General features: G+C 48.5%; 1 protein-coding gene across 3 annotated transcripts in view; it reads left to right on the top strand.

Annotated features, from left to right (window-relative positions):
• The window catches only part of MAP4K5 (mitogen-activated protein kinase kinase kinase kinase 5), an 85,761-nt gene that overhangs the window by 7,460 nt on the left and 51,189 nt on the right, over nt 1-27,112 (top strand). For all 3 annotated transcript variants that reach the window (XR_014168164.1, XR_014168165.1, XM_081910262.1), the window contains exon 2: nt 22,194-22,251. Coding sequence is in view for 1 of the 3 variants with exons in the window: in XM_081910262.1 (XP_081766388.1) it covers nt 22,194-22,251 (58 nt within the window). In the remaining 2 variants the exon portion in view is untranslated. The remainder of the gene's footprint in view (nt 1-22,193; nt 22,252-27,112) is intronic.

The raw sequence follows: 27,112 nt of genomic DNA, 5'->3' as shown, positions 1-27,112 counted from the left end.
GCAACTAGTATCCAGTTTGTGTTCGCTTGTGTTCCCCGGTAACTGGTATCCAGAGGCTGTGTATCATAATGGAGGTAGCCAGTGGGCTTATATAGTATCTGTTGAGTAACTCAGCATTGGGGCAAGAGACCTCTGGTTTGAGTTCAGGCTGATTTTGATGACCACTCTAAGCCCTAAATACCTGTTGCTTTTGACCAGAGAGCTGGACAAGCGCCTTTTCTGGACCTAATATAACTGAACATGATGCGTGGGGTGCTGCTTGCCATCACAGTCCTCTGAATCTGGTACTGAGCACAGAATTCTGCTTCCTAAGGAATTCAGTTGATGGTTTGGTGTTGGGTTGGATTAGGTTTTTAATCAAGTTTTTAGCCCTTCTAGTTGAGAGGTAACACATGCTGTCAGTCACTGGTGGTCGAGGAAATTCTTTTTTATTTTATTTTAATAAATGTTTATTATTTTCCTTATACATACTTTTATAATACATTACAATAAATCGCTTAAATACTTTGAGCTCTGCCAAGCTTGCGACTTGCCTCCACCTCTTCAGCGAGTATCCCTTATTTTCTTAAATAGCGTATTCTATTTTTTTAAAAACCCCTATATCTGTCATACATTGTAAGAGCTGTTTCAGTCCTGCCAGTGTTCTTAAATTTTTACAAGTATCCTTTATACACACCATAAATTTACTCCAACTTTCTTGAAACCTCTGATCATCCTGATCCCGAATTCTTTCCGTCAGTTTGGCTAACTCCTCGTAGCTCATCATTTTCGTCTGCCACTCCGCAATAGTAGGACTTTCTTGCAGTTTCCAATTTTGGGCAAGTATATTTTTTGCCGCTGCTGTGGCGTACAAAAAAAGGTCCACTTTCTTAATTTCCTTCCCCATCAAACCCAGCAAGAAGGCTTCTGGTTTTTTGGGAAAGGTGTATTTACCGTAAATATTTTCTTAAGTTCATTATAAATTAGTTTCCAAAAGTTCTTAACTTTGCCACAAGTTCATCATATGTGATAAAAGTCACCGTCGGCCTCTTTGCATTTCCAACATTTTTTGTCCTTTAGCTGGATGAGGAAATTCATGTCTACTGTGGAGTTCAGTCCCACACTGGCTATCTGCGTAGTCTTCCCTGGAGCAAAGCCAGGGGGCTGAGAGCTTGGTGTGACTCTGGGTTGCCATCCCAGTTCAGGCAGAGGCCTCGCCAGGTGTCTGCAGACTTCTCCAAGCCTCAGTTGCTCAACTGTGTAATAATCAAATGCCGAGAGTGGGTGTGAATATGTGATGCATTGCACAACCCTTTTTGCTGGTGCATAAGTGCAGCTAAGAATAATCAGGTTACCCCCCCCCCCAAATCTGCCAGCATGTAGTATTTTGTGGACTGGCAGATATTTCTGACTTAGTCTTTTGATCTCAGAACTGGCTAGCAAGCACTGTCTGTGCTGTCTGCTCCAGGTGATATTCCCATGGCAGCATTGCTAGAGGAGGTTGCTCCTGATGTACTAGACTTTGTGTAGGACGTAAATTTCTATCCCTCACGGCTGCAGTTAAACCAGAAAGTGAGCCCTGCAAAATGACTTGTGCAGCAGGGTGTTGGTGGGGTTGAGCGGGAGATTCGCCACCCAAGTGCGGCCAGACCGGAATGCTTTGCAGTTCACGGGCCCCTGCCTGTACGTATCAAGCAGAGGCAGAATGAATTGTGTGCAGAAGCAGATAGAAGGCTGGTATACAGTACAGTGGTGCCCCGCAAGACGAACGCCTCGCAAGACGAAAAACCCGCTAGACGAAAGGGTTTTCCGTTTTGGAGGCGCTTCGCAAAACGAATTTCCCTATGGGCTTGCTTCACAAGACAAAAAAATCTTGCGTCCCCCGGTGGGGTTTTTTTTGCTTTTTTTGCCCTTTTCCTAAGCCGCTAAGCCGCTTATCAGCTGTTCCGCTGATAAGCCGCTTAACAGCTGATCGCTGGAAGCCGCTTGACAGCTCTAGCACTAATCCGCTAAGCTGTCAATAGGCTTGCTTCGCAAGACGAAAAAACCGCTAGACGAAGAGAATCGCGGAACGAATTCTTTTCGTCTAGCGAGGCACCACTGTATTGGTTGGGAGGCTGAGCTAGAAACCAAGAAGCCCATTCTTCAAACCCCCACTCTAGCAAGAACTCATGTGTCACTTTAACCAAGGTCAGGGCTAACCAGGGTAAGATGCTTGCTAATAACCCTGGTGAAGGGGGGAACCTAGTTAGCCTTATGTGCAATTAACAGTGCAATGTTAATTGGCGAAGACCAAGGAGGTTAATTTGTGCTCCAAAGAGGAAAAGGCTATGAGAAGAAGTGTGCTGCTTAACAATGGATTGGCAGGCGTACTAGGTGTCTGTCTTGGATACTTTAGTTGATATTCCTGCACTGTAGGGGGTTAGACTAGATGACCCTCAGGGTCCCTTCCAACTCCACTCCTGAAATGTCTTAATGGCTGCTACTTAGACAGTTCAAGAGTCAAATCCTGCCTGCTTGCTTGCTTGCTTGCTGGATCTGGAGGGCTGCTAGTTGTTAGTGTTAAATCAGAAGATACCTTCTTTTTCATGCTACATTTTGGCTTAGCTGCTAGGATTTTTCAAATCATTTCTGGATGGCTAGGCCAGAGACCTAGATTTGCTTTTGTTGCCTCTGGCTGTCAGAGCCAGGAGTTTGCCTGCATTTAAGATACTTAACAGAAAGGCCCGGTGGTTGTCAGGCTCAATATGGAAAAGTTAGAAGAAAGATTCTTCTCCGTTGGGCTCTTTTTTTTAAAGCTACATATGCAATTTATCTTTTGGGAACCAGGCTGTTGAGAATGGCATAGTGTATAGTATTTGTGTCTGTTCCACTTGTGCAGCAGAAACTACACCCCTACGCTTTGTGAACCCCCTAAATCTGTTCTAGGGGTTCCCCAACTCTCCGGAGCAGATTGGGGGAGGGCAGGGGGGGAGAGGGGAGAAAGTCCCCTTGCACTAGTGGTAATCCTTTCACTGACAGAACAATTTAGTTAGAATACCACCCATTATTATTATTATTATTATTATTATTATTCATTAAATTTCTATCCCACCCTTCATCCAAGGATTACAGGGCAGTTTACAGTATAAAAACATAAAAATATATAACATAATAACAAACAAAAATAATATGCCCCCACAACTTAAAAAGGCCATAGATTGTTTAATTAGCCAAATAAATCTTGATTCCCACCCACCCTCTTTTAGGACTCACACAATTAAATACGTGTGCAGAGCGGGCAGGGGGCAGGAAGACAGAAGCCCCCCTTGTGGGCTAGTATCACTTGTAGACTTATTTGCAAGGCCAACTTGAAGATAGGTGGTGGTTGTTTTAATTCGTTTATTTAGCTAATTGAAACTGAAATCTAGGTGTTTCAGGCTGGGTATTAGTTGCCCTGCTGTAGTGTACAACAGTGTTTGTGCAATCATATTGGTGAAAAGCTATACAAAGGGGCTTCTGCTGGGTGGAGCTGAGGCAGCAGTCGGGTACAATTCTCTGGCGTTTGACTAAGCATCTGTTGCATAATGGCTTTGGGTTCGCTCCAAGCATTTCAGTGCTGTATGCACACGGCAGTGGCATGGTTTGTGCAAGGTTTGCAACTCTGCAGCTTATATGTCCTCTTGAAAGATTTTTGTGTGCCACAATGCAACTATAATCCCTCTCAGGGTGGGAAGTCACCACTCCCTGCCTCACATTGGGGTCTTTCCATGACTCCAGCTTACCCCATGTCAGGGTTTCTGGGAGAGAGGAGGAGATGACAGAGGAGACGGAGAGCGAGTGGGAGGAGGGGCAGAAGGATGAGGAAGAAGATGACGGAATTCTGAGGGAATCCACGAGTCTGAGCAGCGAGTCAGAGGATTCTCAAAAGGGGGTTACCTTAATCAAGCAAAAGGGAGGAGAAGGGAGAAGCGGAGAGGAGCCCAGTGGAAGACAGACGCAGCAAGAGGCGTCTCAGCCGGAACGGAGTAAAGGGGGTGGAGTCGTCAGCCTCTCGGAGGGAGCAGGATTAGGAGAGAACAGAGAAAGGGGGTTGGAGCAAGGTGTTCAGCCGGAAAGGGTGGAGAGCAGAACAAGGGGTGGTGTAGCGGTCGAAAGAAAGGTCAGCAGCAACGTACGCGCGCCAAGTTCAAACGTAGAGGCGCGCGGAAGTGGAGAGAGCTCAGGGGAGGAGCCCGGCCCTAAAGCCAGAAGGAGGGGGGAAGAGGCGGCAGAGGATTCAGCCTCAGGCGAGTCACGGAGAGAGGGAACCCAGGGGGGCAGGAAGACCCTGCGGAAAAGAAAGGAGAGGAAGAGGTGGTCTAGAGCCAGGCTATTAAGTTGGTGTGGAAGAGGGGAGGAGTCAGAGGGGACTTCAGCGGTCTAACGTGACAGACGTACGGCCACGATGCTGAACTGTACGAGAAGCAGAAATCTTCAATAAACTTTTCCTGTAAATAAACTGCAACGGAGTGAGGTCTCTTGTGAGCTGGGACCCGTCCTGGGTGGCCGTGACAGTAAGTCCCCTCTCAGAAAGCAAAAAATTTTTTTTGCGAAGCTCACGAACGGGAGCAGCCATGAGCGCTGAGGAGCAGCTGGTTGCACTGCGGGATCAGGTTACCGCTCTCACATCGGCAGTCATTGCTTCGCAGAAGAAGAATGACGACTTGGAGAAGACGTGCCAGGATTTGCAGGCAAGGTGGGAACACGCGGACAGGGCGGGGGCCCCAGGTTCCAGAGCGGAGGGCATTGCGCTTGGACGGAGGGGGGGTGCCCTGGTTCCGCATTTTAATGGCAACTTGCAAGACTATCCCAATTTCAGAGCGGACGTCGTATATGCACTGCATTTACTCCGTCACGATTTTAAAGATGAGGAGGAGAAAGTGGGGTTCATTGTTTCGCACCTGCATGGGGAGGCCAGGGCTTGGCTACGCAATCTGTGGCGCGAAGATGGACCGGCCCGTCGCAATTCAACTGCGTTCATCAAAGCGATGGATTCTTGTTTTCAATCCTCTGTGGATGTGGACATTGCGCGCCGTCAAATGCACGGGCTGAGGCAGGGGAAAGCGACTGTGCGCCAATACCACTCTAAATTTTTTGCATTGCTCACCGCCTTAGATTGGCCAAAGGACAGTAAGCCGGTCAGAGATCTTTTTTGGGAGGGATTGAGCCCCCCCATCAAGGATGAGATCGCTAGGGGGGACAGACCCCAGACCCTAGAAGACGTGGTGCAACGGGCTTTAGCTATTGGAATTCGACATGAGGGACGTCCGTGGCACGAGGAGGACGGGCCCCAAGCGCGTGCGCAAGCGAGGACTCTCCCTTTTGTGCACAGGGATTTCAGCCGTGCGCACCCCTCGCCAATGGGGAAGGACAGCGAGGAGCCAATGGAGATTGGTGGTGCTAGGGCTCAGAAGCCATCCCAGAGCCCTGTCCCTGGTGCAGCCAAAGCGAAGCCTCCTAGAGGAACCAGGAAGTGTTACATCTGTGACAGTGCGCACCATATGGCGAAAGAGTGCCCCCAGAGGCTCCAGAAGCACACTGCAGCACTGGCAACTGTAACAGCAGAGGTGCAACCAGGGGAGCAGCTTCAGGGAAACGACAGTGCCTGGCTGGAAGCAGAGCTACTGGGGCTCAGCCAGGCGGATCTGTAGACAAGCCCCCAGCATCACTGCAGAGCGTGGACCCTTTGCCTCCCAGACCGGCAGTTCTGCTCACAGCAACACTCCAGTTGCCTGATGGGAGACTCCTCGAGGTTCCAATAACGATCGATTCGGGAAGCAACGCCGACTTCGTGGGACTGCAGTTCGTTAAGCAGCACAACATGGCGCTCCTGCCTGCAACGACGCCTCTAAACGTGGTCACGGTAGACGGCAGGAAGTTGCTGGGGGGGCAAGTGGTGCAGCAAACCCCTCCCATGATGATGCAGATTGGCAACCATCGAGAACTTATTAGTTTCAATGTCACCCACTTATCGGACACACCCATCGTGTTAGGCATGAGTTGGCTGGAGAGGCACAGTCCCGCGGTTGCGTGGTACCAGCGGCAGATCACCTTTTGTTCATCGTATTGTGCTCAGCATTGCTTTCAGACCGATCAGGGAGGAGAAGCCGAGCAGCAGTTGCATCTGGGTATGGTGCAAACAGTGCCTCACAAGTACCAGGACTTCTTGGAGGTTTTCTGTGAGAAGGAAGCTGACAAGTTGCCGCCTCACAGACCTTACGACTGCGCGATTGATTTAGTGCCAGGGGCGCAACTGCCTGCTGCCAAGCTGTACTCCATGTCGGAAGACGAGATGCAAGAGCTTCGGGAGTTCATAGACCATAACCTCAAGCGAGGTTTCATCCAGGAATCTAAAGCAGCGGGTGGCAGCCCTGTGTTCTTTGTGAAGAAGAAAAACACGCCCCAAAAAAGGCTTATAGTGGATTACAGGTTCATAAACAGCTTGACTAAGCCCAAAGCTTTCCCCATGCCCAAGATTGACGACCTTTTAGCGACCGTCAGGAGGGGCAAGATTTTCACCAAGCTGGACCTACGTGGAGCTTACAATCTCATCCGCATCCGGAAAGGAGATGAGTGGAAGACCGCCATGTTCACCCCTCTGGGCACATACGAATACAGAGTCATGCCTTTCGGTCTCCAAAATGGCAGCCACGTTTTTCAAGCATTTATGCACCACGTGCTAGCAGGTCTCCTCTACAAGAAGTGTGTCTGCTTTCTCGACGATATCCTGATTTTCTCGGAATCGCCGGAGGATCACGATAAGGACGTGAGGGAGGTCCTGCAGAGGCTGAAGGACCACAGGCTGTACGCCAAGTTGGAAAAATGCCAGTTTGATGTCAGAGAGGTTGATTTCCTTGGCTACAAGTTGTCCGACGAGGGACTGGCCATGGACAGGGCTAAGGTTCAAGCGCTGTTGGACTGGAAAAGCCCTCGAAATCGGAAAGAGGTCCAGAGGTTCATCGGCTTTGCCAATTTTTACCGCAAGTTTATTAAAGGTTTTGCGAACGCGACGGCGGCTATCACTGACACCCTCAGTTCCAAGAAGAAGAAGTTCGTCTGGACCGAACAAGCGGAGCGGTCCTTCCGGACGCTTAAAGGTCTTTTCGCCTCCGAAGAGCAGCTGCTCCACGTGAATCCCGGCAGACCCATGCGGGTAGAGACCGATGCGTCAGACAGAGCGGTTGGGGCCGTTCTTTTGCAAGAGGATTCACAAGGCAACTGGAGACCGGGTGCGTTCTACTCCCGGAAGCTCAGCAAGACGGAGCGCAATTATACCATATGGGACAGGGAGTTGTTGGCCATTCATGCAGCTTTCAAAGCGTGGCGACACTTCTTAATAGGAGCCAAGCACACGGTGCAAGTCCGCACGGATCACAAGAACTTAGAGTATTGGCGGACGGCTAAGTTACAGACCCAGCGACACATGCGCTGGGCGGAGTTCTTTGCGGATTTCGACTTCAAAATAGAATACATCCCAGGAGACTCCAATGTTATTGCAGACGCGCTGTCCCGAAAGCCGCAATACTTGGAGGAAGCAGCTCCAATCGCAGCAAAGCACATTTTCGCACCGCAGGCGTGGACGTGCGCTACCATCGCAGTCGACCTGGACGCGGTGCGACGCGCGTTGCAAAGGGATCAGTTTGCACAGTCCAAGATGGAGGAGCTACGCGGAGGGTTGCGAGACAACGATGAGTTCCAATTGCAAGATGGACTTTTGACTCGTAAGGGTGCCCTTTACGTGCCCACCGACGATCTTCGAGCCAAGGTTCTGCAACAATTGCATGACGCCCCTAGTGCAGGCCATTTCGGCAAAGAGAAGACGATGGAGTTGGTGGCTAGAGACTTTTGGTGGCCCCAGATGAGAGGAGAGGTGGCGGACTACGTCGCCAGGTGTGATATCTGCCAGAGGTCCAAACCAGTGCACCAGAAGCAGGCGGGATTGCTAGAACCGCTGGAGACACCGCAGCAACCGTGGGAGAGGGTAGCGTTGGACTTTGTTACGGACCTGCCCAGCTCCAGAGGTAAGACGGCGGTGTTAGTGGTGGTGGACTTGTTCACCAAGATGGCGCATTTCATCCCTTGTGCCAAGGTGGCGACGGCAGAACAGACCGCAAAGCTCTTCATCGATCACGTCTTCAGAGTGCATGGACTTCCGCAGTCCGTCTTGTCCGACAGGGGGCGCCAGTTTGTTTCCACTTTCTGGCGAAAGCTTCTGGGCATCTTGCACGTCAAAATCAACCTGACATCGGCGAGACATCCACAAACCAACGGTCAAGCGGAGAGGGTCAACGCGATCATGCAGCAGTACCTGCGGTGCTACGCCAACCAGCGACCTGCGGCGTGGGTGGACTATCTGCCGATGGCTGAATTCGCCTACAACAACACGAAACACGCATCCACCGGGGTGACGCCTTTCTTCGCGAACAATGGCCGTCATCCCAGAACCTTCCCGAGATTTGCGGCACCAGGAGGGGGGGGGGCCTCAAGATGCCGACCAGTTTGCAGCGGAGTTGCAAGAGGTGCACGAGGAGCTGCGGAGACATTTGGAGCTGGCAAAACAGGCGTATAAGGTGCAGGCCGATAAGCACAGGAGGGCGGGAGAGGACATCCAGATTGGGGACTGGGTGTGGTTAGCAGCCCACGCGATGCCGGCCAGGTCATTGGCCAAGAAGAAGTTAGGACACAGGCAGCTAGGGCCATATCAAGTTGAGGCTAAGATCAATCCGGTGGCTTTTCGTCTAGCCCTTCCGGAGGGTTCCAGGGTGCACCCGGTCTTTCATAGGTCGGTGCTCACTCCCTACAAAACCCCACACAGGTTTCAAGAGTCAGGAGCACTCCCAGAGCCACGTAGGAGGGCGCCTGAGGGGGGGGAATCGCCAAGACCAGAACCTCTTAACGAGGTCACAGAGATACTGGACTCGAGATGGGGGGAGGAGGGAGTTGAATATTTTCTAGCCAGGGAAGGCACTCCGGCCTCTGCCAATAGCTGGGTGCCGGGTTACGCGTTGGACGAACCCCTGTTGAAGGAGGAGTTCCATGCACTTTTTCCGCACAAGCCCATGCCCGAGGAGTATTTTGATGATTGGCTTTTCACGCCCACTTTGTCAGACAGCACGTTCGAGGGTTTCTCCTCACCCGAGGGCCATGCGCCCGAAACAAGCCCGACCAGGGATCCGAGACTGGGGGGGGAGGAGACAGGCCCTTGTTGGTGGGTGGATCAGCCAAGGGAGGCATGGAGTCAGAGATGGATGGTAGGTCCTTGGCAGGCAGCGCCAGGAGAAGCAGTGATGGAGGAAGAGACTGTGAGGTCTGTGGGTGGGGAACCCGAGTTCGAACACACATATACGGAGATGACAGAGGAGAACGTTGAAGTGGACAACTTGTATCCTGAACCGACCCCGGAAGAACCACGTTTTCCTCAACCTGCACCCGGCGAGCGGGAGGGGGGAAGGGGGGGCTTCGAGGGGGGGATGGATGTCAGGGTTTCTGGGAGAGAGGAGGAGATGACAGAGGAGACGGAGAGCGAGTGGGAGGAGGGGCAGAAGGATGAGGAAGAAGATGACGGAATTCTGAGGGAATCCACGAGTCTGAGCAGCGAGTCAGAGGATTCTCAAAAGGGGGTTACCTTAATCAAGCAAAAGGGAGGAGAAGGGAGAAGCGGAGAGGAGCCCAGTGGAAGACAGACGCAGCAAGAGGCGTCTCAGCCGGAACGGAGTAAAGGGGGTGGAGTCGTCAGCCTCTCGGAGGGAGCAGGATTAGGAGAGAACAGAGAAAGGGGGTTGGAGCAAGGTGTTCAGCCGGAAAGGGTGGAGAGCAGAACAAGGGGTGGTGTAGCGGTCGAAAGAAAGGTCAGCAGCAACGTACGCGCGCCAAGTTCAAACGTAGAGGCGCGCGGAAGTGGAGAGAGCTCAGGGGAGGAGCCCGGCCCTAAAGCCAGAAGGAGGGGGGAAGAGGCGGCAGAGGATTCAGCCTCAGGCGAGTCACGGAGAGAGGGAACCCAGGGGGGCAGGAAGACCCTGCGGAAAAGAAAGGAGAGGAAGAGGTGGTCTAGAGCCAGGCTATTAAGTTGGTGTGGAAGAGGGGAGGAGTCAGAGGGGACTTCAGCGGTCTAACGTGACAGACGTACGGCCACGATGCTGAACTGTACGAGAAGCAGAAATCTTCAATAAACTTTTCCTGTAAATAAACTGCAACGGAGTGAGGTCTCTTGTGAGCTGGGACCCGTCCTGGGTGGCCGTGACACCCCATGAAAGCAAATGTGCTCAGGAAGGAAGAGGGAAGTGAAAGGAAAAGAGCAGCCATTGGAAGATGGCAAGAACGAGAGAGATGGAAGCTTAGATGAGAGAAGTGAGCATAGGGAACATTTCTGCTTGGGGTTAATCTTGCCTTTTGTATCAAATTGTAGTAGAAATTTACACTTGCCCACTTACCTTCCTGGCAAAATGTGCAATCTTGCAGGCATAAAACAAGTAAGTTTTAGCTCACAAGAAAGGACTAACCCACCACGTGTACCTGTGTCAGTCGTGTGTGTGAAGCCTTTAAAAGTTTATTCACCATCAGAGGCAACCAGCTTATTAAAGCCCTGCAACACAGCTACCGCCGAGGGCAGCCTTCCCCAACCAAATGCCCTCCAGTTGTTTTGGAGCACAACTCCCATCGGCCAACTCTCCTCAGCCCCGGGCTGGCGAAAGTTGCAGCCCAAGACATCTGGAAAGCTTGGCTTAGAATGGGTGGGAGAGCTCAGTTCTGTTATCCATCTAATGCTCATTCGCCACTGGGCTTTGCTGCCAAACTTGTTCCTCTTGCACCAGCCATGCCCAGCAGGCAGTTATGTAAGGGACCTGAATTCAGATTGCTGGATTTGGGCATCGGCCCCTGCAGGTCTCAGAAAGATAAAGCCTTTCTCTACTCTGCGCAGCTCTTGATGTCAACAAACTACCTGTTGAGGCCTGCAGCTTGCTAGGTGGCAACTAGGTCAGGAGCTACCTGATTATTTTGCCGGAGGGCAAAGTAAGACTCCCGTCAAGGGCTTCTGCACAAAGACAGGCATGACTTTTGAAAAATTGCAATGCCATAAAAGAGACGGTGTGGGCTTGGATGTGGCAAAGTGGGGCCAGCGGAGGCCAAGGTGGGACCCTCTCTCACTAGGTAGCGCACCAGCTTTGTAAATGGGTGTGGATGTCCTAGGCTTAGTTTCTCGCATCTCTGCTGGTGGGGCTGGGAAACATTTCAGCCAGATCCCTCCTAGAGCTGTTGTTGGACAAAGTACTGTGTTTTTCGCTCTATAACACGCACCAGACCATAACACGCATGTAGTTTTTAGAGGAGGAAAACAAGAAAAAAAATATTCTAAACGAAATAGTGGATATATGATTTTTGTGGTTCATGCTGTGGCCACAGACATGTGATCTGACAGTGAGTTTGGAGTAGCCCAATGCAAAAATCCTGAGGATCCATGTGGATCCATGCTTTGTAACCACGGAGGAGGGAAGGAAGGGGAACCATGGATCCTCTGCTCACGACTGCAGCAGATCCCCCCCGCCACCCTCAGGCATTTGCTCCATAACACGCACAGACATTTCCCCTTACTTTCTAGGAGGAAAAAAGTGAGTGTTATGGTGCAAAAAATACGGTAAGTTGTGCCGAACACTTCTGATTCAGTTACAGATAGGTAGCCGTGTTGGTCTGCCATAGTCAAAACAAAAAAAATTCCTTCCAGTAGCACCTTAAAGACCAACTAAGTTAGTTCTACCAAGAACTAACTTAGTTGGTCTTTAAGGTGCTACTGGAAGGAATTTTTTTTCTTCTGATTCAGCTTCATGTGGTCAGGTCACCGACTCTCCTTGAGCTTCTCAGGGAAAAGGTTCAGCTTCAACCCATACACTTCTCAATGTGGGGCTTAAAGGCTGTTGCTTTGTCACGCTGGAAGTGTGGAATCCCCACTAATCCGACACCTGACACACTTAAGTGGCTCAGTGCCTTACATTGGCTGTCTCCATCCTTGCAACAGCATTGCATGCTATGTCTCCATCGCTCCTGTTCTGTAAGCAGGGGGCTGCAGGGGTTGGGGGAGAGGGAGACAGAGGCTTTGCTCAAGGCTGCAGAATTAGGTCTTGCTAAAGAAAAGAGGAAATCCCAGGACCGGTCAACGCATTTTGGTGTGCTCCCCACCCCTGCCAGTTAATTTGTATGGGGTACAATTAGAGATGGAGAAGTCTGTCAGTTTCACATTTCTGTGTGTTGTTTCCTGCAATAAATATATTTTCTACATACTTCCTCCTAATGGACACATTTCTGTATAGGCTTTTCACTTCAAGAATGGCATCACTGAATTTGGGGAAGTGCAAATTTCAAAAGAGAGCCGCATTTCTGTTTGCTTTACTGTTTTGGGAAGTGCAGATTAGATAGGCTCACATTACACTGCAGACCAGATGGCATTCCGCCCCTACATTCCCTATTCCTAGGTGAGATCCCCTGGGAAGTTCCCCTCTCCTCTTTCAACCAGCTCCCATTGATTTCAGCATGAGATTCTGTCCTGTCCAGAAAGCCAGTCAGTAAGTATTTTTATTGGGTCCATGGCTCAGAGGAACCCAGGAAGCTGCTTTATTCTGAGTTAGACCATTTGGTCCATCTAGCTCAGTCTTGTCTGCATGCTCTCCAGAGTTTCCAGATGGTGGATATTACCAGCCTCTCTGGATTGAACCTTGGGCCTTCTGTATTCTAAGCGGATGGGCTACCACTGAGCTATGAGCCTTCTCCTGTGGCTCAGATCTATCTGCCCTCCACTCTAGAGTCCTTAAGCAATTCTACAGGGATCAACTGGTGTGTTATTCTCCCTTCCCATCCCAACAGTTTTTTTCTGGGCTGGATGGGAGACGGAGGGTCTGTGGTTGGGGAAGGCTGTTGTGGAGAGTGAACAATATTCCATGTGTGTCAGCCCATAGTCTTTGGTAGCTTAGCAGGCTTTGTTGTCCAGGCCTCCAATTTCGAGGTACAGCAGTACCTCGGGTTACATATGCTTCAGGTTACATATGCTTCAGGTTACAGACTCCACTAACCCAGAAATAGTGCTTCAGGTTAAGAACTTTGCTTCAGGATGAGAACAGAAATTGTACTCCGGCGGCGCGGCAGCAGCAGGAGGCCCCATTAGCTAAAGTGGTGCTTCAGGTTAAGAGCAGTTTCAGGTTAAGTACGGACCTCCAGAACGAATTAAGTACTTAACCCGAGGTACCACTGTACTCAGGGCTCGGTCCCGCCACTCGACCTCGACCCAAGGCAGGAGCTGGATGTCTTCCTTTCCAAACATGGCTGGTCTCTGTAAACTGAATGCCACCTGAGAAGGGTTGTGCTGCCTGGAGCCAGTTGATATTCATGCAACCTTTTTCTCTCTCCCCCACTCCTTTGATTTTCTAACCATATTCCTAGTTCAGTCTAGGAGATGCTTGTGCGCTCTCTCTCTCTCTCTCTCTCTCTCTCTCTCTCTCTCTCTCTCTCTCTCTCCCCCCTGCTCTTGCTTCCTCTCCTTCCTGGCCTGGTGTGTTGTGCTGTTTTCAGCTGGCCTTGTAAGTACTGGAATTGTACGTTGGAAAAAGGCAGTCTGCAATCTGGTGGAGCACGTCTGTGCACTGTGTTGGGTGCTTTGCATGTGGAAGGTTTGATACATGGCACCTTCCAGTTAAAAGGGCAGGTTGCAGGTGATGAAGACCCTGGATTGCTGCTGGCAGCCAGAAAGGGCTGTGCTGGGTTAGGGGGTTTGATGTGGTGTGAAGGCAGCTTCGTATCTCATAGATTGTGCTAGACTAGTGCAACAAGCGATGGGCCAGAAGACAGCGTTTGGGAAGAAATGCAGGAAATAGCACTGTGTAGGATAGGAATGGTTCGGAGGAGAAAAATCTGCCTTGTCTAGACATGCCCAGCCATCTGGCTGTATCTGCTGGAGATCTGAACTTCTGGAACTGCTAGATGAATTGTTGATGGTCCCCCAGAGCAGAGCCTGTTCTGTTCCTCACCCTCTTCCCACATGGCTGGCTGCGTTCTCCTTTGCCAAGTTGAACTAGCTGTGTTCTAGGATTTTGTACTTCCGCTTGGTATCATTTTCCCTTTTTTTTTTAGTTTTGTCTTTTGTTATTGATTCGTATTTCATGTCATTTTAGCAGTTATTTATTCTGAGTCACCTGGGGAGCTCCTGCTTGGGCTGAAAGGCAGGGCGGAAGTGTTTCTTTCTCCTCCTCTCGTTAACCTTCAGTTGGAATTTGCACCGCCCTGAAAGTCTCTTATGGTTTAGGTGGGTTTTTTTGTTTGCTGTCATTAACTCAAGAAGACAAACCTGTTTGGGTAGTGTGCAAATCTTGCAGAAGGTCAAGAATTTGGTTCCTGTTCTTCTGTGCCTTCTAAAAATAAAATTCTGGACTGCAGTTCCAGAGCAGAGGTGGGGAGAAGTTGGATCTGAATCTGCTGGTAGATCTTGGGGTGATTTGCAGTAGATCACGAATAATTTCTACACATTTTTCATAGGTTTTCCCATGTTTCCCGTCCACACTGGTGGTGGCGCTTGCAAGAATGTTCCTGTGCATTGTTCTCTGCTGCCTCCCTTCACTCACTGTCTTCCACTACCATTTTCCACTCTGGGAATTTCTGTACCTGAGGGTGTGAACATTAAAATAAATCATTATTATTATTTTAGTGCAAAAGATCAGAGGTTACCAGGTTTTATTTATCAAGCTCTCCAACATGCAGCGTAGAGACTTATCCTTTTTGGGCGGGGCCGGAGGTGGGGACAGCATGCGTTTCTGTTTGGTGAGGGTTTTTGTTTTGTTTTAACACCTGTGGATACCAGTTCCTGGGGAGCACAAATGGGGAGAGGGCTGCTGTTGTGCCTTGGTCATGCTTGTGGGTTTGCCCTCTATGGGAAACAGGTCCTGACAGGCAGGGGCGAACGAAGGCTAACTGACACCTGGGGCGGGGCAAACTGTCGGCTGCGCATGCATGACACCGATATGTACGACACATGTGCCATATGTAACGATGCCGCACATGCAGCGTATATAGTGGTTTGACACCGGCACCGCTGACAGTGGCAGGATCCTCTGCTTGCAGCTGCAGCCACAAATGGCGTATCCTCCACATGTGGCTGTGGCAGTGCGATGGCTGCTTGTGCCGCCACGCCCGGGGGCGGTGGGGTGAGTACCCCGTGGGGTGCCTTTTTGTCACACACCCCCCCGACATGGCACCCAGGGCGCACCGCCCCCCCCCCCTTTGTGATGCCAATGCTGACAGGATTATGCCCTTGGACTATTCCATCAGGGCTCTCCTTAAGGTCCTAATTGAATTGCATTTGCCCTTTTCTATTTGAATGATTCCTACAGATACCTTACTATATTTTTATGGCTGCCATTTTAAAATTGTTACTTGCTAGATATGCTATTTTGGTTTTTTGGTGTTTTTTTAAATGCTTTTTTGCTTCTTCTGTAAATTAATTTGGTCTGTGACAGGAAAAGCCTATATAAGTATTTCCAATAAATACATAAATAAATGGGACCTGGGACCACCTGCGTGGTCCTCCTAGGGCATTGTGCCTAGTAACCATTAGGAGCCTAATCCTCCATGAATCTGCCTAAATCCTCTTTTGAAGCCCTCCTTGCCAGAGTGAATTCCATAGCCATAGATGATGAGGATGATTTTATTATTTGAATCCCCACCCATCTGACTGAGTTGTCTCAGCCACTTGGGTACTTTCAGGTGTCTTCTAAAAGTTGTACAGTTATTTATCTCCTTGACATCTGTTGGGAAGGTGGGTGTGACTACCAAGATGACCCTCTGCCTGGTTCCCTATAACCTCGCTTCTTGCAGAGAGGGAACCGCCAGAAGGCCCTTGGAGCTGGACCACAGTGTCTGGGCTGGATGATGGGGCTGGAGATGCTCCTTCAGGTATACTGGGCCGATGCCGTTTAAGGACTATGCTCTGCCTTCACAGTTGAAGGCAGCAATCCTTCTGAATCCCAGTTGCTGGAGACCATAGGAGGGGAGAAAGTTCTCTTGTACTCAGATCCTGCTTGCTGGTTTCCCACTGAGGCATCTGGTGAGAATAGGATGCTGGACTAGATGGGCCATTGGCCTGATCCAGCAAGCTTTTCTTATGTTCTTACATTTAACTATAGTCATACCTGGGGTTACAGACGCTTCGGGCTGCATGATTTCAGGTTACGCACTCCTCCGAACCCAGAAGTACCGGAACGGTTACTTCTGAGTTTTGGTTCTTTGCGCATACACAGAAGCACTAATTCGCACTTTGTGCATGCGCAGAGTTGCGGACACCATGGATTGCGAACGTGCTTCCCGCACGGATCACGTTCGCAACCCAAGCATCCACTGTAGTTGAACCTTGTATGAAACCCACAAGCTGAGTGCGCATCAGTCCCCACCCTAATCTTGAAATATATATTTGCGGTTTGGGGGAGGGGAAGCAAAATAATTGTCTTTTTTCCCCTGTTTGCCTTTTTCCCTCCCCTTCCCATGTGTGTGTGTGTTGTTGCTGTTCCTGCTGCTGCTGTTGTTGTTCCTTTCCTTGAAAAGGAGCAGGGGTGCCAGTCCCAAGAGACAGATCCCTTTAACAGTTGCGAGTCTGTAAAGTCTCTGTTTCGGCTGTGTTTTCTGAAAAGCCCAAATGCCCTCCACGGCGATAATAATGGAGCCTGTCACGGCTCTGTCTCTCCGAGCTCCAGCTGGGGTGGTTAGGGCACAGAATCCACAATGGCCTCTGGCAGAGCTTTAAAAATGAAAAGAACTACAGCTACAAAGGCCACCGGGGCTCCCTTTTTTCCCCTGGCAGCCGGCGCTGGCTTCATATTTGCTTAACTTGTGGGCACCAAACGCCCAGATGAGTAAGGGAATACCAGTGGGTGGTGAATGACTGCATCTTGGAAATAGTTCCAGGGGTGGCCAGCACCAAGCTGTTTACTCTGCGCCTTCGCACTGGGCCTTTTCGCTCGGTGGCCGTGCAGGGCAGGGGTCGGAGCGGAAGGCGCCACAGGCCAGATTTTGGCCAGGGCTGAGAGTGGGTACTAATCTGGAGGGGTGTGTGCCAGCAGTGGGGAAGCCTCCAGCCTGCCAAACTGTTCTAGGCAAGCCTTGGGAGATCCTCGTTGATGTGTTTCAACACAGGAGGGTCTGTGCAGAGCTAGAGCCAGTGTTAGAAACTAGCTAGGCGCCAGGCATGTTTTGCAAGGTGGCACAGGTCCTGTTGTGACCACATGGAGATCTCTGGAAGCCAGGTTGGCGCCTAGGGAAAGCAAAATTTCACTTAGAGAAGGATCTGAAATATTTCCTTTGAAGCTTGAATTTGTCTTATTCTGGTGTGTTTTATTTGTTGTTTTAATGTGTTGTAAACTGCTTTGAGATTTGTTCTTCAGAATATAAAGCGTTATAGAAATGAAATGAAAAACAGCAACAACAAATCCCTAGGTTTAAGGTGCCGTTTGGTAATTAGATTGTATATTTGAGCTTCTAACACTTGTTAGAGCAGGTTTCCTTTTTTAAGCATGCATTTTATTGATTCTCAGTGTACAGGAAAGAAAAAATAAACAGTACAAAACACGGAGTGCAGATTATCTTTCACCACCGAAGTTACAGTGCCACACGGAGTTACATCTTATCCAGGAATCGGGTCTCTCCATAATGGTACATGTGTCACAGGCAGTTCAGCTAAGGTGGCAAACTTATTAACATAAGCGAGAAACATAAACCAAGTAAACTTGCCTTCTTAACCTGACCTCTGACAACTCTGCTATGCTGAGCTAACCTCTCCAGTAACACCATTTCCCAGACTCTGGCAAAACGGTTTTGTATCGTAAGCCCTAATTGAGCTGCAAATTCCACCCTAGCAGCCACCAATAAAAACGTTGTCAAATCCTTAAAATAACCTCCGGATTGATTTCATTTCCTAATGCGAGGAGAGCCAGTAAGTCCCGAACTGGTTTCTGGGGACTTAAGGAATGTAGAAAGGGAGGTTATATTGAGTCAGGTCATGTGGTCCATCTAACTTAGTACTGCCCACACTGACTGGCAGTGGCTCTCTGGGTTTTCAGACAGGGACCTCTCCCGGCCTTACTTGCAGATGCTGGGAATGGAAGCTGGCACCTTCTGGCCACAAAAACAGGTGCTCCACCGGGGGGGGGGGGAGTAAATGAGGATGTAGGACAGGCACAGGGAACCTGTGGCCCTCCAGCGCCCCTTTCTCCCTTGGCTGTGTGCTGTTGACCCAAGCGCTCCTTGGTAGCTGGAGGCCACGAGGCTTCTGCTCACCGCCCAGCCGACTTGACGCTTGCTTGGAGTCTGCATTCCGAAAGCAGCCTTGCTTCTCAATCTTTAAGCGAAGGTGGGGCGAAAGAGAGGCAAGTTCGTAGCCCTTGTGGTTTTGTGAAGATGTGTGAGCTACAGAGGAGACAAGGCCGTCCATAACTTTGCTTCTCCTCTAAGGAAAAAGCAAATTCTGAACACGGAATTGGTATCTACAGCCACAGCAGGCGCTGTAACTGTCCAGCGGTTTGACTTCACCCCCGAAGGCACGCTCTTCCATATTGTCTCCCGAGACAGGCAGGTGGCAACCATCAGAAAAAATGCAAACCAGTTTATTATGTATTCTATCCTGAAAATGGAGGGCACAGAAACAGAAGAAGAAGAGGAGTTTGGATTTGATATCCCGCCTTTCACTCCCTTTAAGGAGTCTCAAAGCAGCTAACATTCTCCTTTCCCTTCCTCCCCCACAACAAACACTCTGTGAGGTGAGTGGGGCTGAGAGACTTCAGAGAAGTGTGACTGGCCCAAGGTCACCCAGCAGCTGCATGTGGAGGAGTGGAGACGCGAACTCGGTTCCCCAGATTACGAGTCTACGCCTCTTAACCACTACACCACACTGGGGCAGGGAGCGGGGGCAGAGGGTCTCTAGAAGCAGAGAATCGTAATCATAGGGGGCTGAAGGAAGGTGATGGGAGGAGGGGTGAAGAGGAGTGCAAGCCACCAGAAGAATTAAGCAAAATGGGAAGCTGTGTACATGTGCCTCATTTATTCAGGAGACCGAAGCTGGGTTTGCCTCTACAGTCGTACCTTGGTTCTCAAATGCCTTGGTACTCAAACATTTTGGCTTCTGAATGCCGAAAACCCAGAAGTGCCGTATTTTTCCGTGTATAAGACGACCCCTATTTTTTGAGCCCCAAATTAAGAAATAAATGATTGCAACATTCCGTGTATCAGACAACCCCCAATTTCACACTTAAAAACTTGGGGGAAAATATGGCAAGTGTCCTGGTTTTCGAATGTTCTGTGGAACCCGAATGTCCAATGCGACTTCTGTGGCTTCCGCGGCTTTCAGTTGAGTGCAGGAAGCTCCTGCAGCCAATCAGAAGCTGCGCCTTGGTTTTCGAACATTTTTGGAAGTCAAACAGACTTCCGGAATGGATTACGTTCCAGAACCAAGGTATGACTGTATATAAATTAAATCAGAAGGGAGAAAATGGAATTTAGCTGCAAGCTAAGTTGGAGATGATGCTTCAATGCTCCTGGGCAGCCCTGCACAACTTCTGATTGGCCAGGGCCAGCGGACATGCACTATGGTCTAGCAGGGGCTCCCCAAACTATTTGGGCTGGTGGATTCAGGTTGTATAGGTCTGGCAATGGGGTGTCTTGTGCTGATAGCCAGTGTGGTATAGTGTCAGGCTAGGACTTGGGAGACCAGGGTTCAAATCCCCACTCAACCAGGAAGCTCACTGGGTGACCTTGGACCAGTCGCTGCCCCTCGGCCTAAGCTCCTTCGCAGGATTGTTTGTGGGGATTAAATGAGGAGGGGGAGAACCATGTATGCCATTCTGAGCTCTTGGGAGAAAAAGGAGGGATATAGATGCAAATAATAGTAGGAGGAATAATAATAGTAATAGTAATAATAATAATAATAATAATAAGGCATGTGCACTGTCTTCCTAATACTTGAAAGGACCATTGCTCCATCTACCCACTACAGTATATTCTGCAAACAGTAATGGACACTAAAGGTAGGCAAGTCAGTGGGGAAATTGAGGGAGAATGTTTTGAGTATCAGTGGTGAGCTGAGCAATCCCCAAAAGTGGCAGGTAGAGAGCTTGCACCTGGAGGACAGAATGTACGGCTGGAGGGGGAGGCTGTTGATCCTCACCATCTGATTTCAGTGTCCCCTCATTTTCCTACAAATGGGGGGGGGGGAGTCTGTTCTTTTTATGGTCCCTGGGATCCCAGGATTATGCCCTAAATCTGCCAGCCCAAGCTTGTAGCTTTGCTGTTCTCTGTAGCTGTAGAGCAGGCTCCTTGCAATCCCTTTATTTAATTTTATTCTTCCTTTTTTTGGTAATGTTTTATGTGTGTTTTTTCACTCTTTTATCACTTGCAAAGGACTGAATGTACCCGGGTTTGGCACAGATATCATGCGCTTCCTGCAGGCAAAGAAGGAAGCAGCTGTCTTCCTGGATTTAGGGTCATCCTCATCGTCCTTTCACCCTGTTGAGCAGTCAGGGAGGCAGTGGGGGATGCAGAAGGGGGGGTGGGGGTGGGGGTGTGACCCAGAAGGCCAGGCTGGGATGCGGAGAGGGGCAGAAGGAAGACAAGAGCAGGAAGGTGCAAGCAGCGGGGGGGAGTAGGGAAATAAGACTCTTCTGCATCATTTTTCAACTGAGAGCACATTTGCAAACTAAGCAGAGTGGTTTCAAATTGGATGGGGGACCACATGTTGAGATTCCTGCATTGCAAGGGCTTGGACTAGATGACGCTCTGGATCCCTTCCAACTCTACAATTCTGTGATTCTATGAAAATCTCAGCAAACTTATTACAAACAGAAAAAACAGAGCAGCAGATTAAAAAATGCATACCAACAAGCTAATAAGCCAGCAGAGAGCTATAAAAGTAAAGGGACCCCTGACAATTAGGTTAAGTCGTGACCAACTCTGGGGTTGCGGTGCTCATCTCACTTTATTGACCAAGGGAGCCAGTGTACAGTTTCCAGGTCGTGTGGCCAGCAGGACTAAGCCGCTTCTGGCGAACCAACGCAGCACACAGAAACGCCGTTTACCTTCCTGCTGGAGTGGTACCTATTTATCTACTTGCACTTTGACGTGCTTTCGAACTGCTAGGTTAGCAGGAGCTGGGATAGAGCAACGGGAGCTTAACCAGTCACGGGGATTCGAACCGCCGACCTTCTGATCGGCAAGCCCTAGGCTCTGTGGTTTAACCCACAGAGCCATCCACGTCCCTAGCAGAGAGCTAGATTGGCTCTAAAGACCATCCAAGATAAATGAGCAGCAGGAAGGTCAAAAGTCAGAATCTTGCTGGTAGGTAAAAGTTTTCTAAGTGATGGTGCAATACCCATAAATAAAGAGATGTTGCAACCTCATGGGGCAGTGAGTTCCATAGGCTGGATGTCACTACGAATCACTGCTTCACTTGCTTTTTCTATAGTGGCCTTGCTTTTTATATGGGTAGCCCCATTTCTGTATGGTTTGGCTGGACATCTGCCAGGGCGGTCTATAACAGTGAGAGCATAATGTGGTTGTGCATGTGTAGCCACTGTTCTGAGTACAGTACAGCCACATCTTACGCACGGATTTGTTCCAAAGGCTACATACTTAAATGAAAATGCGTACTCTAACCACCTCCATGCGAGCATCCCAGGCACTGGCTCTGGAAGATTAGGGATGTTCGCGCAAGATTTCACGGGAACTTGGACAGCTCCATGAGATCTCGCAAGAGCATCTCAGGACCAGTGTGCCGACAATGCCTTGCCCCCACAAGCAAGAAGGAGAGCTTAAAAGCTCTTTCTGTGCCAGGAAAACCCAGAGCAAAAAGAGCTTTTAAGCTCTCCGCCTTGCTTGCATTTAACTTGTGAAGTTTTAACCAGCCGGCCTTTAACTACATATGGTTGAGCTCACACAAGTTAACTGCCCCTAAGATGCACTTGTACTATAGTTGTGGCTTGACTGCCAAAGATTTAAGTGATGAGGGGCCTGTGCGTGTCATTTTCCTGCTACCTGGCCGCTCTTCCCTGCCCGCTTCATCTTTCTAGGTAGCAATTTCCCCAAATGATGCACATCCTGACACACAAGCCTCTTGGTTTAACACACTGATGTACATTCCTTTGCACTCTGCTTAAATCTGCTGTCATTCTGTTTTTTCCTAGGCCAGAAATGTGCACAGCGGAGAGTTGGCTGCAGTAAAAATTATCAAGTTAGAACCAGGTGAGCTCTTCCCTTCTTTTCTTTTCTCTTCTTTTTTTTTTTTTTAAAAAAATACTCATTTTTTATGGATTTGTTTCCCTGACAGGCTGCCTATCACACTCTTAGTCCACAGTGCTCTGGGTAGCTTTCCCTTTAAAGGTAAAGGTAAAGGGACCCCTGACCATTAGGTCCAGTCATGGCCGACTCTAGGGTTGCGGCACTCATCTTGCTTTATTGGCCGAGGGAGCCAGCATGACTAAGCCGCTTCTGGCGAACCAGAGCAGCACACAGAAACGCTGTTTACCTTCCTGCCGGAGCGGTACCTATTTATCTACTTGTACCCCCCAGTTTATCCCCACAACAGCCCTGTGAAGTAGGCTAGGATGGCAGGGGTTTGAACCTGTTTCTCCCTCGTCCATCTCCACTGTTCCACAATATTGTGCCACACAATGAGGCTGGTTGGACTGAGGGGTTTTGTCTTAACCAAGCCAGCTCAAGGGACTCTTGGCTCAGTAGGTAGCTGAACCCTATAACATGCTCAGGTAACAACATACATCTATCAGTTTGTTTGCTCTATCATCCTGGCTCTTTGTGGCTGTCAGATTGACCGAGTTCTGTCTGCCTGCCTCTCTGTCTGTGTCGCACAGCAAGGCTTTGTAGTAGCAATCCAGTCTATTCCTATGAAAAGAGGTACGAAAGAAAGAGGTCTTTTGACTCTTAATTCATAGCACAGTCAACAACTTCTGCTTCTTTGGTGTTTATTCTTTGCTAGGTAACAGTTGCAGCTTCATTTGAGCAGGGACTCTCATTCCTGGGGTGGCTGAATCAATGAATAACAGTACTTCTGAGCATGTGCAGGATGTATTTCCTTCCCCGTTGGGTGGCCCAAACCAGAACACATACGAGCTGTGAATTGGAGGATAAAAATCAAGCCAGGGTAGATACCATTTTGGAAGTTAAACACCGATATGTAAATGCCTGTGTACAATGCAGAATGCAGGAGCCGTTCCTTATATCTTAGTTGCTTTGGCATGCATGGTGACTGGGTCTTGCTGTTGCAGGGAACTGTGCACTTTTCCTATTAGGTCTCCTGGGATCTTTGGTGAAATGGCTGGGAGATTCTGGTATTTTAAGATCCAAAGAGGTGCCTTAGAATAAGTTCCAGCTATTGGATGGTGAGCACCCGCCCACCTTTGGTTTCTTGTTCTCCTCCAGTATTTCCTAATCGCATAAGTGGAAGAAGCTCTGTGCGGCTCATAGCCATTGATTTTGTCTAATCGTAGTCATCCGTCCCCATCGCCATCAAATATGTCTTTATATCATTTTGTGACATAGAGGAGGCAGCTACAAACTGCAAAGAAGGACAAGCAGAACAAGAAAATGGATGAAAAATATTAATACAATGACAAAATAATTGTAATAGTTTTTTGTGATGGATAAAGATATAACGCAATAGGAAAGGTTTGAGTAAAAATACTGTGAAGGTGAAGGTGGGAAGTCGACTTATGAAACAATGTACAGTGGTACCTCGGGTTAAGTACTTAATTCGCTCCGGAGGTCCGTTCTTAACCCGAAACAGTTCTTAACCTGAAGCAGCACTTTAGCTAATGGGGCGTCCTGCTGCCGCCGCACTGCTAGAGCACGATTTCTGTTCTCATCCTGAAGCAAAGTTCTTAACCCGAGGCAATATTTCTGGGTTAGCAGAGTCTGTAACCTGAAGCGTATGTAACCCGAGGTACCACTGTATTTGATTTGAAGGTTATTGTGAAAACGTTTGGAAAAGAACAATACAATAAAAGAACAATACAGTGAAAGAGAGAAAAGTAGGCTATACAGCAAAGCTACAAATACTTAGCATTACATACCTTTTGGAAGAAAGCACCTCAAAGCTAAATTTGTAAAGTGTCATACAAATATTATACGAGTTATACCAAGAATCATGGGTGATCGCTGTCCTGAACTGTCTCCAAAAATTCAGCTGTGAGAGTGGAGGTTGAGTGAGCCCTTCTGACCAGGTAACAAACAGCAGGAGAGACCACCAGATACCCTCAAACTTGTCAGTCCTAGGAAGACCTTTATACCAGCAGTAATCATGATTGAAAACAAAAACAAATCCCAAAGCCATGCGAGCCAAAGGCCATTGGTGCATCTTGAAGAAGTGAATTTCATAAGTTAATTATTCATTGTGCAACAAGCAGTATTAAGAAATAAAAATTCCCCCATAAGACTAATCATGTCTGCAGGAAAAGGACAACGTTGAGCCTCAGAGAGTTCATGCATCTGATGAAACAAGTTCTTTCCACAATAAACAGTTTATATACTGTGGCGGGGATCTCTTTCAGCTCATGTAAACAGGGCTGTGTTCGATGCACCCTTTGTCTGCGAAGCAACTCCTTAGTTCTTTCTTTCTCATTGAAAGGATTTCCTCCTCCACCCTTTCAGCCAAAAGGGGTCTCAGAGCTGCTTGTGGCCAGCAGTAGCTTCATTGATCTAGGTTGGAGGTGGACCCCCAAGAATCGCCTCCACTGCAGATCTCAGTTTGCAGGCAGGCTGGTCATGGGTGCAGGCAACCCATCCAATATCTTCCCTTCCAATCTTTTTAAGGATTTGAAGCTTAAAACCAGCACTTTGAATTGGGCTCAGAGATGCGTTGGCAGCCGCTGAAGCTGATGTAATAGTTTTGCCAAGACGGACTGCCTCGGTAACATATGAAACGAGAATGCCCTTTAGCCCAGATGTGGGGAACCTTTGGCCCTTCAGATGTTGCTGAACCACAGCTCGCATCAGCCTCAGCAAGCGTGGCCAGGGACAATAGGAGATGTAGTCTCAGACCACGACCAGGTCACTGCCTGTTCTAAGGTGAATTGCACTAGCCAGCATGCAAAGATATGGTAAAAAAAATGAAGAAATGGGTTCTGAAATGCATGTTTGGGTTTAAGAAGGATCCTGAGTCTGAAAAAAATTGAAGGCCAGCGACTTCCTGCAAGGGGAAGGTCACAAGTCTGTTTGGGCATTAAGCGTTAAGCAAATAATAATTATATGCCATAAATAGTGCTGGGCTTGTCAGTCTTCTGGGCAGCTTGCCTTCTGTTTTTTTTTTATATATATATATATAAGATATTTATTAAAGGTTTAAAAATACAAAAAGGAAAATCAAGAAAAACATCCTTTTAAACAAGAAAGATAAAATACAAAAAAGAAAAAAAGAAAAATCAAAAGGAAAAAACAAAGAATTAAATTCCATTCAGCAAAAAAAGAATCAAAAGAGAAAAAAAAAGATACAGCAAATCTTCCCATTACTTTCCTTTCATTGGCTTATTTCCCTGACACCTCCCTTTTTTGTATTCTAAGTCAATTATCCATTTCAGCAAATCCTTTCCCTCTTTTCAAATTTTTGTCCTGAAAATTTATCTTGGTATTAATATAAGTTTACTTTCCCTCCTTTCAGCAATTAACAGTCTATTTTTCTTAAATCTTTGTTACATTTCTGCTAAAATCACATAAATTCATTCCAACATCATTCTAACATTCATTAATCTTACAATACTTCTGTAGATAATCTTAAAATTTCTTCCAATCTTCCTCCACCGACTCTTCTCCCTGGTCTCGGATTCTGCCAGTCATTTCCGCCAGTTCCATATAGTCCATCACCTTCATCTGCCATTCTTTCAGGGTGGGTAGATCTTGTGTCTTCCAATGCTTTGCAATAAGTATTCTTGCTGCTGTAGTGGCGTACATAAAGAAAGTTCTGTCCTTCTTTGGCACCAATTGGCCGACCATGCCCAGGAGGAAGGCCTCTGGTTTCTTCGGAAAGGTATATTTAAATACGCTTTTCATTTCATTATAGATCATCTCCCAGAAAGCCTTAATCCTTGGGCATGCCCACCAAAGGTGAAAGAATGTTCCTTCCGTTTCTTTACATTTCCAACATTTATTATCGGGCAAATGATATATTTTCGCAAGCTTGACTGGTGTCATGTACCACCTGTATATCATTTTCATTATATTCTCTCTCAAGGCACTACACGCCGTGAATTTCATACCTGTGGTCCATAACTGTTCCCAGTCAGCCATCATAATATTATGTCCAACATCTTGTGCCCATTTAATCATAACAGATTTCACCGTTTCATCCTGAGTGTTCCATTTCAGCAGCAAGTTATACATTCTTGACAAATTCTTGGTTTTAGAATCTAACAGTTCTGTTTCCAATTTGGATTTTTCCACCTGGAAGCCAATTTTTTAATCCAAATTATATGCCTCCCTTATTTGATAAAAGTGAAGCCAATCTCGCACTCTATTTTTTAATTTTTCAAAACTCTGCAGTTTTACTCTGTCTCCCTCTTGTTCCAAAATTTGGCAGCTTGCCTTCCGTTAATGGCCGTCTCCTTTTGACAAGATGCCCCCAGGGTTCACCTGGATGCCATTTGGGAATGCCTGCCGTCTTGTGGCTCTGCCCTCTAAGCCGTTGTGAGTGGGGCACAGTCACCAGATGCTGGGACGGTTCCTCAGGCAACCAGCGCAAGCCAGCTGCCACACATAGGGAGGAAGGAGAGGAGCTTTTGCTCTGTTTGTGGAGCTTCAGCAGCGCTGTCCTGCTCTCTGAGCTGCGGTAGGCCGGAGAAGGATCTGTCCCGTGCCTGTGCAGGAGAAGGCAGGGAATCCTAAACAGGCTTGGCCCAGTATACCCGAAGGAGCGTCTCCACCCCCATCATTCTGCCTGGACACGGAGGTCCAGCGCCAAGGGCCTTCTGGCAGTTCCCTCACCACGAGAAACCAAGTTACAGGAAAGCAGGCAGAGGGCCTTCTCGGTGGTGGCACCTGCCCTGTGGAACGCCCTCCCACCAGATGTCAAAGAGAAGAACAACTACCAGACTTTTAG

The sequence above is a fragment of the Podarcis melisellensis genome, assembly GCF_964234715.1.
Source record: "Podarcis melisellensis genome assembly, chromosome: 1".
In the NCBI taxonomy this organism is placed as follows: Eukaryota; Metazoa; Chordata; class Lepidosauria; order Squamata; family Lacertidae; genus Podarcis; species Podarcis melisellensis.
This window is presented reverse-complemented; position numbering and strand designations above follow the sequence as displayed.